Source organism: Polyodon spathula, chromosome 4, assembly GCF_017654505.1.
Source record: "Polyodon spathula isolate WHYD16114869_AA chromosome 4, ASM1765450v1, whole genome shotgun sequence".
In the NCBI taxonomy this organism is placed as follows: domain Eukaryota; kingdom Metazoa; phylum Chordata; class Actinopteri; order Acipenseriformes; family Polyodontidae; genus Polyodon; species Polyodon spathula.
The window spans coordinates 86,527,187-86,540,726 of NC_054537.1; the positions used below are offsets into that span (position 1 = coordinate 86,527,187).

The 13,540-nt window shown below is 37.5% G+C and overlaps 1 protein-coding gene across 1 annotated transcript in view; it reads left to right on the forward strand.

Annotated features, from left to right (window-relative positions):
* Positions 1-1,843: 1,843 nt before the first annotated feature.
* zgc:85777 (uncharacterized protein LOC405871 homolog) overlaps positions 1,844-13,540 on the forward strand; it is a 29,131-nt gene continuing 17,434 nt past the window's right edge. The window contains exons 1-2 of the mRNA XM_041246764.1: positions 1,844-2,009; positions 6,855-7,022. Of these exons, the coding sequence (XP_041102698.1) occupies positions 1,844-2,009; positions 6,855-7,022 (334 nt within the window). The remainder of the gene's footprint in view (positions 2,010-6,854; positions 7,023-13,540) is intronic.

A 13,540-nucleotide genomic window follows, 5' to 3' on the forward strand; every position in this document is an offset into this window, starting at 1 on the left:
AAGATTGTTCTGTGGAAGGTAGGAATGAGAATTCAGGGGGCCAGTTCCCGTAGAACCTCTTGGAACCTGCAATACCACCGAAGCCCTGCGAGGGGGCAGCATAGGTATAGAGACCGAGAGAGTCTGCAGAAGTAGGCAAGTCATTGTAAGTTCCAGTTGGAGGAGGGACCATAGTTTAATATCTGCCCGGCACCCCGCATTGATCTTGACGTGGTGTTGCAGTTCGACACAGAAGATGCTAGTTTTAACAGAAAAGAAACAAATGAACGTCCTTGTGGGATGATCCTTGTAGTAAAATTAAGATGACCCAGTAGAGAGAGAAGTTCGCGTTTAGTACATGATTTTCTGTCCTGAAAGGGTTTTAAGATGTCTGAAATACAACGTAATTTGTCTTGAGGGAGACGTGCCTCCATTTTCTTGGAGTCCAGTTAATTCCTGAGAAATTCCAGGCAGGTGGTAGGTCCCAAAGTTTTCTCCTCTTTTTCCTAGAGGAACTCAGAGTTCGGAAAATGTGGTTATTAAAATACTAATAGAACGAGCAGGGGGCTGATCCTTAAGGTCCACTAGTAGAAAGTCGTCTAATAGATGGAGCACGAATGGCAATTTGAAATTAAGTAGAATCCAACACAATGCTTCAGATAGTGAATTGAAGATGAGGGCTGCTCCGCAACCAAACGTAAGGCGAACTGAGAAATATAATTGTTGCTTCCATTGAACTCAAATAGATGCCATTGGGAAGGATGAATGGACATGACTTTAAATGCATCTGCGATATTAGCCTTGGAAAGCCAGGCCCCTTTACCTGCTGTTTTGATACAATGTATAGCATCATCGATTCTGGTATAGTGTAGAGAAAACTGATCAGGTGGAATTAGGGCATTAATGCTGGAAATAGAATCTGAATGGGGTGAGAATAGATCGATGATTAACCCATTATTTCCTGAATAGTTGCGACCCCCAGTGAACTAATATACTAATATCATGAACCCTTTGGAAGTTTCTTTCTTAAGCAAAATCTCAACAGAATTGGGATCTTTCAGAGCAGATCTTAGATTACTGCAAACATGGGAAACAGTGGGAGGAGTTAAAATATCAGTAGGGAACCCATCATTCAGACCTGAAATAATACAACTAACAAAAACTATCAGTGTGATCTGCGAGAGCCACATTCTCATAAAAGTTATTGCATATTTGTCTCATGCCAGAAAAGAGAACCTGTCTCCCTCGTTTGTCGTTAGATTAGGCTGGTTGAATGAGCAGAGAAGGATTATAAAGACCCCGGGACTGGCGAGGTAAATTAACTGAAATTGAGGTTGGAAGGAACTGCTGCTTGGAACTTCAGGCAAGACATGGGATTGCATTGCTGGTTTAAAGCGGACTGGGCTGAAAGGGGGCAGAGGTTAGTTCTGTGAAAACTGAAGCTGCAAACCATACAAGTGAAGACCTTCAGGCTAGCGAAGTGGCTACAAAACAGCTCATTGTCTAAAATGCCCCAGTTAACCCTGATATTAAGTTGCTCCAGAATTGCAGTGAACTTAGCTGAAAAAGATTTGTGGTAGTCGTAAAAAGCTGAATCTCCGTATCTCATGGACAAGTCGGTTACAAGACTAAGCTAGACGTCCAGCTCCTGACGGCATGCGGGAAATGCATCACAGAGAATGTCTCTGTATAGACTGAATTTAGTAACAAACTCTGCCAAAGTAAGTTTTTTGAACAACTGGGGGTCTTTGGATTTCAAAACGATTGATACTTCCCCGCAGTCTAACATTCTGTTGTCATGTACCTCGAGGGAACAGATAAGCAAAAGGACTAAATTTATGTCCCTACCTTCTTGGATTTGAGTATGAAGGCTGGTGTGGGCAGCAGGGAATCTGGGTTGTGGGAATCGGAGCTGGGTATTGCTGTGGAAAGATTAAAAGAAGGGCCGGAATTAAGTGGGCTTGAACAGGGAGCCACGGCTGGAAGCGGATATGGAGTGGCGACGAAAGCCGATGCAGAGGAACCGAGAGGTGCAGGATGGCATTCAAGGTGGGAGAGTCGAGTCTCCAGTCTGGAGATTGAAGCTTGCATTGTTTGCAGGGTTTAAAGGATGTCCGCTTTAGAGACAGAGCTGGCATGCATGGGGGACTTAAGGCTGATGCCAGGGGAATCAGACTCGGCAGCTTGAACGGTGGAGGCCTCGCTGGGTGAAGACTGAACCGTAGACTTGGAGGTTGATGCCTTGGACTGATTTAGCAAGGAGGAAGGACCAGCGGTGTAAGAAATATTCCTGGAGTACAGAGTACTGAGAAGCTGAGGAATTTTCCATGACTGGTATTTCTTTTTTTTTTTTTAATTGGAGCAGTGCATTGAAGAGGCATCCGAAATGTTCTCTTATGGCTAGGTCTAACTGGAGTAGCTGGACACTCAGGAGCTGAAACACGACTACCAGATCGAGGAGTCGAATCCATAGTGCCATGTAAGCGTACCGAACAAAGAAATGACAGGGGTTGTGGGCAGAGAGACCTATTTAACTGGTCAAATTGGTAACGTATGAGATTGATGGATGGAGTCTCCTTTCAGAAAGACAACAAGTTTCCAAATATTTATTTGAACCTTGGACCTGGATATCTTTAGATAAATGAATAATTAATAGCTCTACCGTTACCATACCGTTTACCATGAAATGCAACATGCAATTTATTTTCTGTTTGTTATTTGATTAATACAAAAATCCTGTGGTTTTAAGTTGTGACTTAAGTGTACTATTATTTAGTTATTTTTGGGGTGTTATTTTATTTAAATAGATTGACTATGGATAATAAGAAGTACGTGTTCTGCTAGTTAAGTGTACTGAAATGTCTTAAATGGAACACAACTCTATTTTGTCAAGAATTTGGCTACTGTCAAATGATAATATTTGTATACATAATGTCCAAGGAAATGTCAAAATTAGCTTTCTTTGCATATTCTCATGACCTAGTTTGGAAAAGTCATAACATTGAATTATGAGAAAATATATAATTGTAAAGGCTAAGTAGGAACCTACAGTAGGATGGCTCAAATAGACTTTTTCTGGTAAAACAAACTTGGCCAACACAGTTTCAAGGCACTATCAGAGTACTTCAATGTTCTGAGGGAAGAGAGGGGAGCTGATGGAGGATCATTGATAATTAACAGTATCTCAAAAGAGAGTTAGGTTATTTATCTCCATAACACCATAAATATGCAGACGTTTTAAAATAAACTACCATGGAGATTTGTTTTAAAATGCTATGTGCCGAACTTAATAGCTTACTGAACCCCCCTGTGGTATTTAGAATGTAAATTTTTTATTTATTTATTTTTTAATCAAAGTGGTTACATTATTATTGCAGGGCTTCTCAGTGGGATAATGCTGTTGTAGCTGTTTCCTTTTCCAGCTTTAAATTGTACCTCCCTGCCTTTCTGAAACCATGGAAGCAGAATTATAAAAACAATGTATTATGTACAGTATAAGTGATTTGCAAATGCCTGCACATGTTGGTCTTGGCAGTGTCATTTACATTTCTGAGTGGACACCCTTGGCTCATCTAGAAAATGACCTGCACTTTTTGACGAGGACCCACAGGGCTTGCTGCATTGGCCTTTGCATTCTTGCTTAGGGCAGAAACCTTTCCCCTCATTACGCTTTAGCGTCCCCTGCTGGTCAGGTGCCCAACAAGTCCAGACGGAGACATTATAGGCTTGCCCTTTGCCTCCAGATTGGCAACAACGTCACTCTTTGATATATAGGTCTCTCTTTGATATGTAGGCCTCCTAATCTCTAAGTGGGTGGAAGAAGTGAAATGAGGAATGCAGCATACTATACCTTGTTTTGTTGTGTTGCCAAGGCATATGCAACTTTAGTTATCAAGAACGTATGCCATAGGCAACGTTATGTATAGTTGACTGTTTTTAGCTTTCTGTGTACTTTTTATAAAGCCAAACGCTACTCCTCTAAGTTACAATTTCAAACCATTTTATGTCCTCTCTTTTAAAAGGCTTGATGTTTAGTAAACGTTCTGGATATTAAAAGAGTCAGTGAATAAAGCATAGTTTCTTCTTCATTAGCCTGGCAACAATAGATAGCCTTAAGTGGAATGGAACTAAATTACAAGTGGCGGTGGTATTTTGTAAAGTCAGAGACTAAAGTAAAATGTATTCTAATTTAAAAGCACCGTTTGTTTTGCAGGGTACACTTCCTTTTAAAATGTAATTTAATATTTTTAATGAGCACTTTAGGAAATGAACTGATAAGCAACACCCATATTGTCTAAGCATTTTCTTTTTAAAGTTATGTGCTAAATTTAAAAGCTTATAGTAGAAAACATGTTACTTTATCTTTGCATTATCTTGTGTTGCAGATGTTGCTGTGAAATATTTTTCAACATAAATATTTGTTTATTTGTTTTCACACATCATGGATCATAGCATCCACTAGGAAATAAACCTGAATGCATGTTTTAGCTTTTAGGAAAGTGCAGTTGACAATGGCAGCACAGGCATCCAGGTTTTTATTATTTTATTGATAAATGCAATAACAGTACAGATGCAATACCAAGCACATTTATGGAACCTCCATCAGTGATTTCACTCAGGGGGGAGTTGTACCTTCGTAGGGCTGTGGTTTACACAAAAATGCAATCAATCAAATCATTTTTAAATAGGGCCTTTCATAGTGAGCCATCTCAAAGCGTGTCACAGTCAAATAAGCTTGCAGTCTTCAAACTAAAATTATATTTGAAATGGTACTGTACATGTCAAGGTAAGACTGTCTGAATCTTCTTTGCCAAACTAACAGTCATACTGTTCAGTTAGCAGCCAAAATATGTGACCTTCAGCCTGTTCTTTGCTTAACCTCAAAGTGAAAACTGATACTGCAGATAGTTGGAGGATTAAAGTAGATATTGAGCCAATTGAAAAGAAAATCGTTTTTTGTTCCTAAAAATATTTGAGTTTGAAACTTGCAAATACTTTAAAGGTGTGTTATACATCTTATTTTCTTTACACTTACAGGGGTTAATAGCTAATTCCTTAACTCGTTCCTGTCTAGCATTTGCTATCTACAGTAGGTCTTGTGTGCTGCTTTGAAAAAACAAATGTTGTTTGTATTTTCATTAAAAAATTTTTTAAAAAAGCTGTAACACAATGTAATTGTACAACCAGTATATTGCTTTCGCCCTATAGTAGGTAATCTACTACTGGTACTGATCTCATTCTGTGTTTAGACTCCTGCTGGGGGATGTTGGTTAATAACTAATTTTATGATTCAGTTCATTAACTCAAACAGCAATGGAGATATGAATTCAGGTGTTCCAACTGAGGCTTTGTTGTAAACTACTTGAATTAAATTGAAAGTGTGTCAGCCAGACATTATTATAATCCAGCATTATGGATTGGGGTCAGAAATTACATAATGCGTTTTGTATAAAAGATCAAATATGTTTCGAGAACAGATTTTAGAAGAACGTGTTTTTAACATAATGGGGACAGCCGTACTGTTGGCAACATACTGAACTACACTTTATTTTTTCTCCTCTAGCAGGCATCCATCCATCAGTTAGCTGGCAGTGGGTCTGCATGCTTTCATTATTCTGGTTCCCTGGTCTTTGTCTTAACACTGCATTTAGAATAGACAGGTGCATACCAATATTCTTTGATTGGCTACAAGTGCCAGACAAGACTGTTGATTGGCTGTTTGCAAGATCTTATCATGGTATTCATAAATCCCGACCTTACTTATGTCCTCGGTTCTTGTTATAGCTACTCTAAGAAAGCTAAGTCTGCAATAATGAAAATATGATTGGTAGGGATATATCATGTTGTTGTTTTGCATTATCTTTTCCTTCCAGTTTCATAGTTAAGAGCTCAGAATGTACTGATAAGGCTTAGATAACCATCACTACTTTTTTTGTTGCTGATCGGCAACCTTAAAATCATTCACAGGTCTGCCAGCTAACAGTAATGGAAACAATCCCCTTTGTACTTTATCTCGGGAAAGCCTTGGAAAAACTACTGTTTCATCATTTCAAATGCAAGGCATGTACTGTAACTCCCAAAAGTTCCCATGGGGTTATTTATTTGGTTTTATAACAGTAGACACACATCAGCAATACAGAGCTGACTGCACTTGGTGGCCGTTACAGGTTTCTAGTTGGCAGATCTGACTGTTATATCTCATTCTGAACCAGCTGTGACAAATCCTCTCTACCTGGGTAGCTTCATGATAAAACATGTCACTGGTCCCAGTTTCCTAAATTTGATTGATTAAAAAGCTTTTTTAAACATTTTCAGCAGTGAACAGCATTCCTCACAGATGGGTTTGTTTTTCAGAAGTGTGACCTCCTAGTCAGTGGAGCAGAGGCTCAACAGCATTATGCGTCTGGGTATTGAGCAGCGCAAGTTTCTTCTTGTTCCAGATATGTACCAGTGCTGTCTGTAAGCACCAATGGGTCTGCACAAACTGCTTGCTTATTATTTGACATGCAACTCAAAGCAGCTGAAGAGTGTCATCCCACCAGCTTTAATGAGAAGGAATTATTTGAGCTTCTTCATTAGCTTTGACAACATTACATAGCACGAATGGAAAATGAAATGCAGTCTTCCTGTACCTCACTGAAGTATCGATGTTCTGTAATGGAGGCCTTGATGACTGAGTGTCTAAAGGCTCCTACTACATCCTGATGGAGTTTATTCAGAAGTCTATCTGTTTATGTAACTATTGTTATATGTTTGTTTTTCCTTAAAATATTTGTCTATTTTTGTTTTGAAATCCACATTAACAAATTAAAAGAGCATGTAATAAGTCCATTCACAGATTTGTGTGTAAAAATGTTTTCGTTTTTTTATGTAAGACAGTGAAGACATTGTGGTGGCACTTATTTTTAGTGTTCTGTTACAGATCATTGATAAAGAAATCAATCCTTTTGTTGAGAAATGGGAAGAGGCAGAACTGTTTCCAGCTCACAGAATTTTCAAAATCCTAGGCAACAGCGGTTTTCTTGGAGTAAACAAGCCAACAGGTACTGTGCATTTAAATTATATCCTGACCAGTTTGGGAGGGGGGTGCCCCAAAATTAGTTTAATCCAGCACTGGTAATAACATTCAGTGGAGTTAACTCTATAGTTCAATATGTAAGCAGTAACGCACAACAGGCAAATATATAAACAACACATTTACACACACGTTTTGATTGAAAAAGATATACATTTTGTGAACCAGTCTAACAGCTGTATTAGTTCATACAGCGATCTGTCAACAGAATGTATGTGACCTAAAAAAATGAGTTCCGCATTGTCCATAAATTCTATTTATGGACAGTCGTGATTGCTAGGAACCAATCTGGTTTGCATAAAAATACAGTTTACCCCAGCTTAAATGTAAAACCATTACCAATGCTGCATCATTATATTTACAGTTTAATTGTAAGTGTATATTCTTAATTTACTGTATAGCTGTAATAGTTGTTAACTGAGCATGTGCATTGTGAACTGATGTCATCAACGTGAACATTTTCAATACACTCCCAGCACTAAAATGTTTGCAAAAAAGGAAATTGAAAGACTTTTAATCAGACACTAAAAGACAATGATGTGCTAAAATGAACGTGATACGTCAATAACGATTATTGTTCAGTTTTCATGTGGGCTAAAATTACATGTACCTATGTGAACAGACTATTAATAAATACAGTTTTCAGAATGAATATGGTAATCTAATAACAATTGCATTTAATTCTTGAAAGTGAAAAGGGGTATTTTATGAATGTGCATACTGTGCATTGTTTACCATTTACTGTACTGTAGTGTTTTTAGTAAGAAAGAAGCGTGAAGCATGTATGCTTAAAACAGACTAGCCCGCAACTCAATTTAAAATTGCAACAGTGTGGTTGAACCTTGACCAATCAGTGGCTGCCATCGCTAATTCTGCAACAATGTAGTTAAACGCTGGGCAATCATTATGCTGTTATCTGTTCTCCTCCCCTATCTTCTGCCAGGTGTGCTCAAAGACCCATGGGGCACCTGCACAGTAAAATGGGAGACCAATATTAATTTAAAAAAAAAAAAAAAAAAAAAAAAAAAAAAAAAAAAACAGTAAGAGGCAAGAAAAGGTGTTCTAAATAACTCATCTTAAGTCAGTTTTGTTGTAAACATCAGATTTTGTTTTTGCAGAAATGTATTTATTTATTTATTTTATCACTGTATTGTATTTTAAGAAAGTTTTCACTTTGGGGAAATTACTGCATAAATCTTAATAAGACTGAACTGGCGCTGCATTAGAAAGTGCTGACTGTGTCATTTAATGCATTAATGCAGGATTTACCCTGTGGGAAACACAGGGTTGCAGAAGCTGTACGGTCACTACATTTAATGTGGGTAAACATCTAATACTAACGTTTAGCAAAAAATGTGTTCTACTTGCCAGCAATTTTATAATAATTTCTCTTAAGAATTTTGAATACCAATGTTTTTATACAAAACCATTTTTTCAACAATGTAAAGATCATGCAAGACATAGGATAATTTATTTATTTTCTTCTTAATCTGTTAACCAGATTAAAATGTGATTCTGAGAATTGTTACACAACACTTGTGCAACAGTTGTTACATTTAACTTTTTTGTACTCAATGCCGCAGTGTTTTTTTTTTTTTCTTTTCTGTATCTAATTTTGGTATCTACGGTATCTTGCATTCTTTCAAATCTGAGGACAACATGACTGGTAGAATCTCACTGTTCCAGGTTTATTACATCGAGATGTATTTAATGCAATAGAAAAAAAAAATCAGTAGGATTGTTCTTTGTAATTTGGCTTGATATATTGGAAAACAAGCAAGCTGCATAGTTAGGAAAATACAGCTTTATTTAGTTATTGCTGTGCTGATGGGACATTTTTTGCTTATTGTGTGAGCCATCTATTTTGTACACTGGATCACAGTTTTTTTTTGTTTTTTTTTTTTCTACTTAACCTGTGGTGCATATGGTCATTTAATCATACTTGGCACTGCAATACTAAAAAACAACACAAAACAAAGTTTAATATTCATGGTCTATTTTCTGTTGATTACTAAACATTTGATTACATGTTTCAGTTAAAACCCCTGGTTTACAATGAATAAATTATGCTGTGGATTTTAAATCAATAGTTACTATTTGGGTGAGACTAGAGATTTATTGCCACTTAAATAGAGCTGGTTTCAGATCCTTAACTCACTGTAAATGTAAATTGTATGTAAATTAATATCTTGGAAATTTCCAACTGGGGGTCTGGCATGCTCAGTTATATGTCAGGACACTGAATACAGTATTGTTCTTGTATAACAAGATATTAACTCAAATGTCCATAATATTTTGTATTACGCAGTAATAATTATAAATTGCTTTTAGCTGCTAACAAAAGCACTAAAGGTGCAACGCTCCATATGTGTTCGACATATCCTCTTATTTGACCTAAAATTGTCTGCACACCCAGCATTCTATAACAGTACCAGACTTAGCACACTGTCTCAATATGGGGTGCCTGTGATTGCTATCTATTTCAACAGGAATGACCATTCCATTTCTATTCTGACAAGACTGCTTCCTTAGTTTTAGCATAACCGTTGTCTACCCCAGGGTTAAAACAAGCCTATAAGCACATTGGGGTTAAACTCTGAGCCAGGCTGTAGCATGTATTTGGACGGAGGATGTTGCAGCTGCTTGCTTCATTTTGGTCATCCATCTTACTGACTTGCACTACATTAACCCTCTCTTCCATTTTAAATTGTTTCCCCTTCTCTCTGTATTCTCTCTTGGAATCACTTTCTGACTCACACACAATGTGCTTCAGAAAGTGAGGTCAGGTTGAATTATAGGGGAACATCCATGCATTCTTGTCTCATTTGCCAAGCCAAAACCACTTTGTTCTTTCCATTCCAGCTCTGCTCGCATGCTGTTGAAGGGGTATAGATGGCTTATATCAAGCAAAAATAAAACATGTCCTGGATTTCCCATCCTGCCTGATAAACCTTGCTACTGTTTTGGAGATCACATTAAATTCTGGCATAAGTTGCATCATTGTAAAAAAGTTATCTCTTTAACAAATGGTCTTCTTATCTTCTGGCTCTTTCTGTGTAATGCAGTTCAGCTGTGCACTTCCACAGCAGCCAGGGCTCATCTCGTCTTGCTTGCTTTCTCCACTTTTTTTTTTCCTCTATTGGACAGGGGTTGGATTAATTAAACTGCATCTTCACAAAACATCCATCTCAAGCCGTTTGATATACCCTAATTATCCCACTATATGTGCCAGGAGAAGAGCATGTCGGCAGTACATTACACAGACAAATATTAATGCTACATTTAATATTAATACACAGGTGGAAGTACACCAGTGTCTGCAGTAATGTGTACATATTTTGTATTGTGCACTTAATACTTGTATTACATTGAAAGCATTTAATTAATCATTTATCTTTACAGACATGGACAGTGAGTGAACAGGGATACAGTAGTCTCCGGCTAAGAGAACACCCCTCAGGAAGCAAGTGAAGTGTTCTCTAAGACGGAGTTAGCCACCAGAGACAATATGAATCAATATATAAATAAATTCACATGTATTACTTGTCATGACGCACATGCATCAACGTATGAAATGAACCGAATAAGTAAAAGCAAAACAATAGGCAAGGGTATGTTAATAAACTATAATAATAAAGTAAGGGACAAACTAACATTAATTATATTAAAACAAAACAACACGGTCAAAAAGCTTAAATTGCTATGTACTATGAAATTAGCTGGCAGGTGTGTTTCGGGCTATCTCAATTGGTGTTACTTAGGATTAATTTAATGTTAATAAACTAACTGTCGAACTAAATGAACACAGCACCCCTACACATGTTAAAAAAAAATAATTAAAAATGCAGCAGCGACATACAAGACATGCACATTATTTAACAGAATGGCGAAGCAACTCGCCAGAACTGGAAACGACTTGTGTCTTGTTTCAAGAACTCAAACAATTTCCAATCTTGTGTAGCAAGAAAAACAGCGGCACATTTTGCAGTTTGTTTACATGCCATTTTGTAGCGATGCGGTGCACTCATGGAAATCACAATACAAAATAATTAAATTACATGACAGCGGTTCTGGAAAGATTTAATAAACCAACCAGTGTCCCTCAAGACACTCTCGCGATTACAAGTCGCTTTTTTACAAAACAGTACTATATCTGTTGTGAACGAATTGCTCTCGGTGCCAACATGGTGTAATTTTAAGCGAAGTTCCTGTTCCTAGCTGGAGCATTTACAATGGGGAAAAATCAGTTTCAGCAAAAGGGTGTTCCCTTAGGTAAAGTTTTCTCTTAGGAGGTGATCCTATATGCGGAGACTACCATATATATAATTGCATGGGTCATTTCTGGTAATTGCATTTTATGTAACCTGCTGCTCACAAACTACTTATAGTCAACTAAATACAGTTTCAGAAGATCATTCTAAAATAATGTATATCTTATATCCTAATCATTGGCACACAAATCATTGCTTTGGCCTTTGTGCTTCAGTTGGTTAGGGAATAAAATGGGGTGGAGGTAGATTGCCTCGCCTTAACACATTCACCCTTACTGCTCAGGTGCCCGGATTGTCTAGGCAGATACAGTAACTGACTAAGGGTCACATCGCCAGGGTTCAGTCGCTTGCTAACAAGAAGAGATTCGCTTACAATGGTCACATGGCGCTCTTCAGCCCTCCTAATAAGTAGATTGCAGTGTCACATGACAATCACACTGGGCAAATGTATAAGAAACCTGTTGGAATAATAAATTAAGGCTTGTTAAAAAAAAAAAAAAAAAAAAAAAAAAAAAAAAAGAAAAAATGCTTTGTGAAATTGGCCAGCTTTAATGTTTAAAGAACCGTTTAAAGTTTTCAGGGTGCATTTAATTTCAATATCAAGCTCATTAAAGTGGCTTTAAAAAGAATATGAATAACCTTGGAAATATAACGGTGACACGATAAGCGTCTCCTTTTAGGCGCTGTAGAGTCAGGATTAGATTGCATAAAATGCATTGCAACTGCAGAGCTTATAGACTAAGAGTCATTCTTTTTTTCTTTTTTTTTATTGGGGGTTTTCACATTTAATTTTAAATGTGAGAAACCTTTTTTAGTTTCTGATGTGTAATACATGTAAACAACTTGTAGAAACACTTTCTGGTAATAGTCAATGTGGAAAAAATACTTGGGTATTACTTTGACCATAAGTGTAATTTAAAGCCACTTATAGTGTATCATTAAAACACACATATAAAGAAAATCTAAATGTGAATAAGGAATATCCGCTAGCATCTAATGTTTAGTGATGTGATTACCCTTGTTACGGTAAGAATAAACTAAAATTGATTTTTTTATCATCTTTTTTGAAATGTTACGGTAAATTGTGTTCTGCTCAATTTCCGTTGTTTTGTAAGACATGCTGATAGACCATTATCTTCTGCTGTTCATCAGGTGTGTCTTACAGAGTCCTCTGCAAAGCAAAGGCTCTGTTCTAATGAACACAAAACAACTACTTTCTACTGCAATATACTGTGTCTGTAGAAGAACAGCAACCTATTGCACCATTTGCCTGCTTGTTTTCTATTTATTTATTTTCACTTTAGCTTAAAAAATGTGTGCTGCCCATTTAGATTAATTGAAATTTCCCTGTTGCTAGCCATAAACTAGAAATATGTGTGTGTGTGTGTGTGTGTATATATATATAATTTGTCATTAGTTATGAAATAATGATCAGAATCTAGAAATTCAATTTCCATTTAATTAAATTCATTTATACATTGAAACATTTCCTTGTTAAAATAATGTGTTGCCCTTCTCTCTCTGGAAATGTTGTTATATAGCAGCATTATTAAAGCAATTTGACTGTCACTGGTACATTTTCCTCAACAGTACATCATCATCATTTAGATTTTCCATTTTTGCAAGAGGCTATGAGGGCTGTTTAATAATGCATCCCTGAAATTATAATAGTAAAAAATATTTGTTTGATGGCAACACACCATACACTAGGATTGTGCTATGCTGTGCTCCAGAAATAATAAAACCATGCACATGTTATGCCAGGAAGCAGGGAAATGAACACTATCATCTCTAAATCCACCAGGTATGACCAAGGCCACAAAATTACAGTTATAGTGTAGTATGCATGGGGGAAGGCAGCAGCAGGGCCGGTAGGTGACGTAATCACATACAAAGACATGAGCCCGATATACACTCCTTGCAAAGGAGTTGGCTCTTTTGTACAGCAGTATTGGCGCTATGCTTTAGAGCGAGAGGTCCCGGGTTCACGCCTGCCCTCCTCCTGTGTGTGGATTGCCTCACACTGTGTGGTGCACCTGCCTGAGTTAACCGAGATTGCTACATTGATGTTAGCAATTGCATACAAGTACCCTGGCACGCACTCGTCAGACTGCAGCCTGGTGAGCAAGTACGGGACAGACTTGAGGCTGGGAGGGGAGAGTGTAGCGTGGACGGGGGAAGGCAGCAGCAGGGCTGGTAGGTGACGTAATCACAT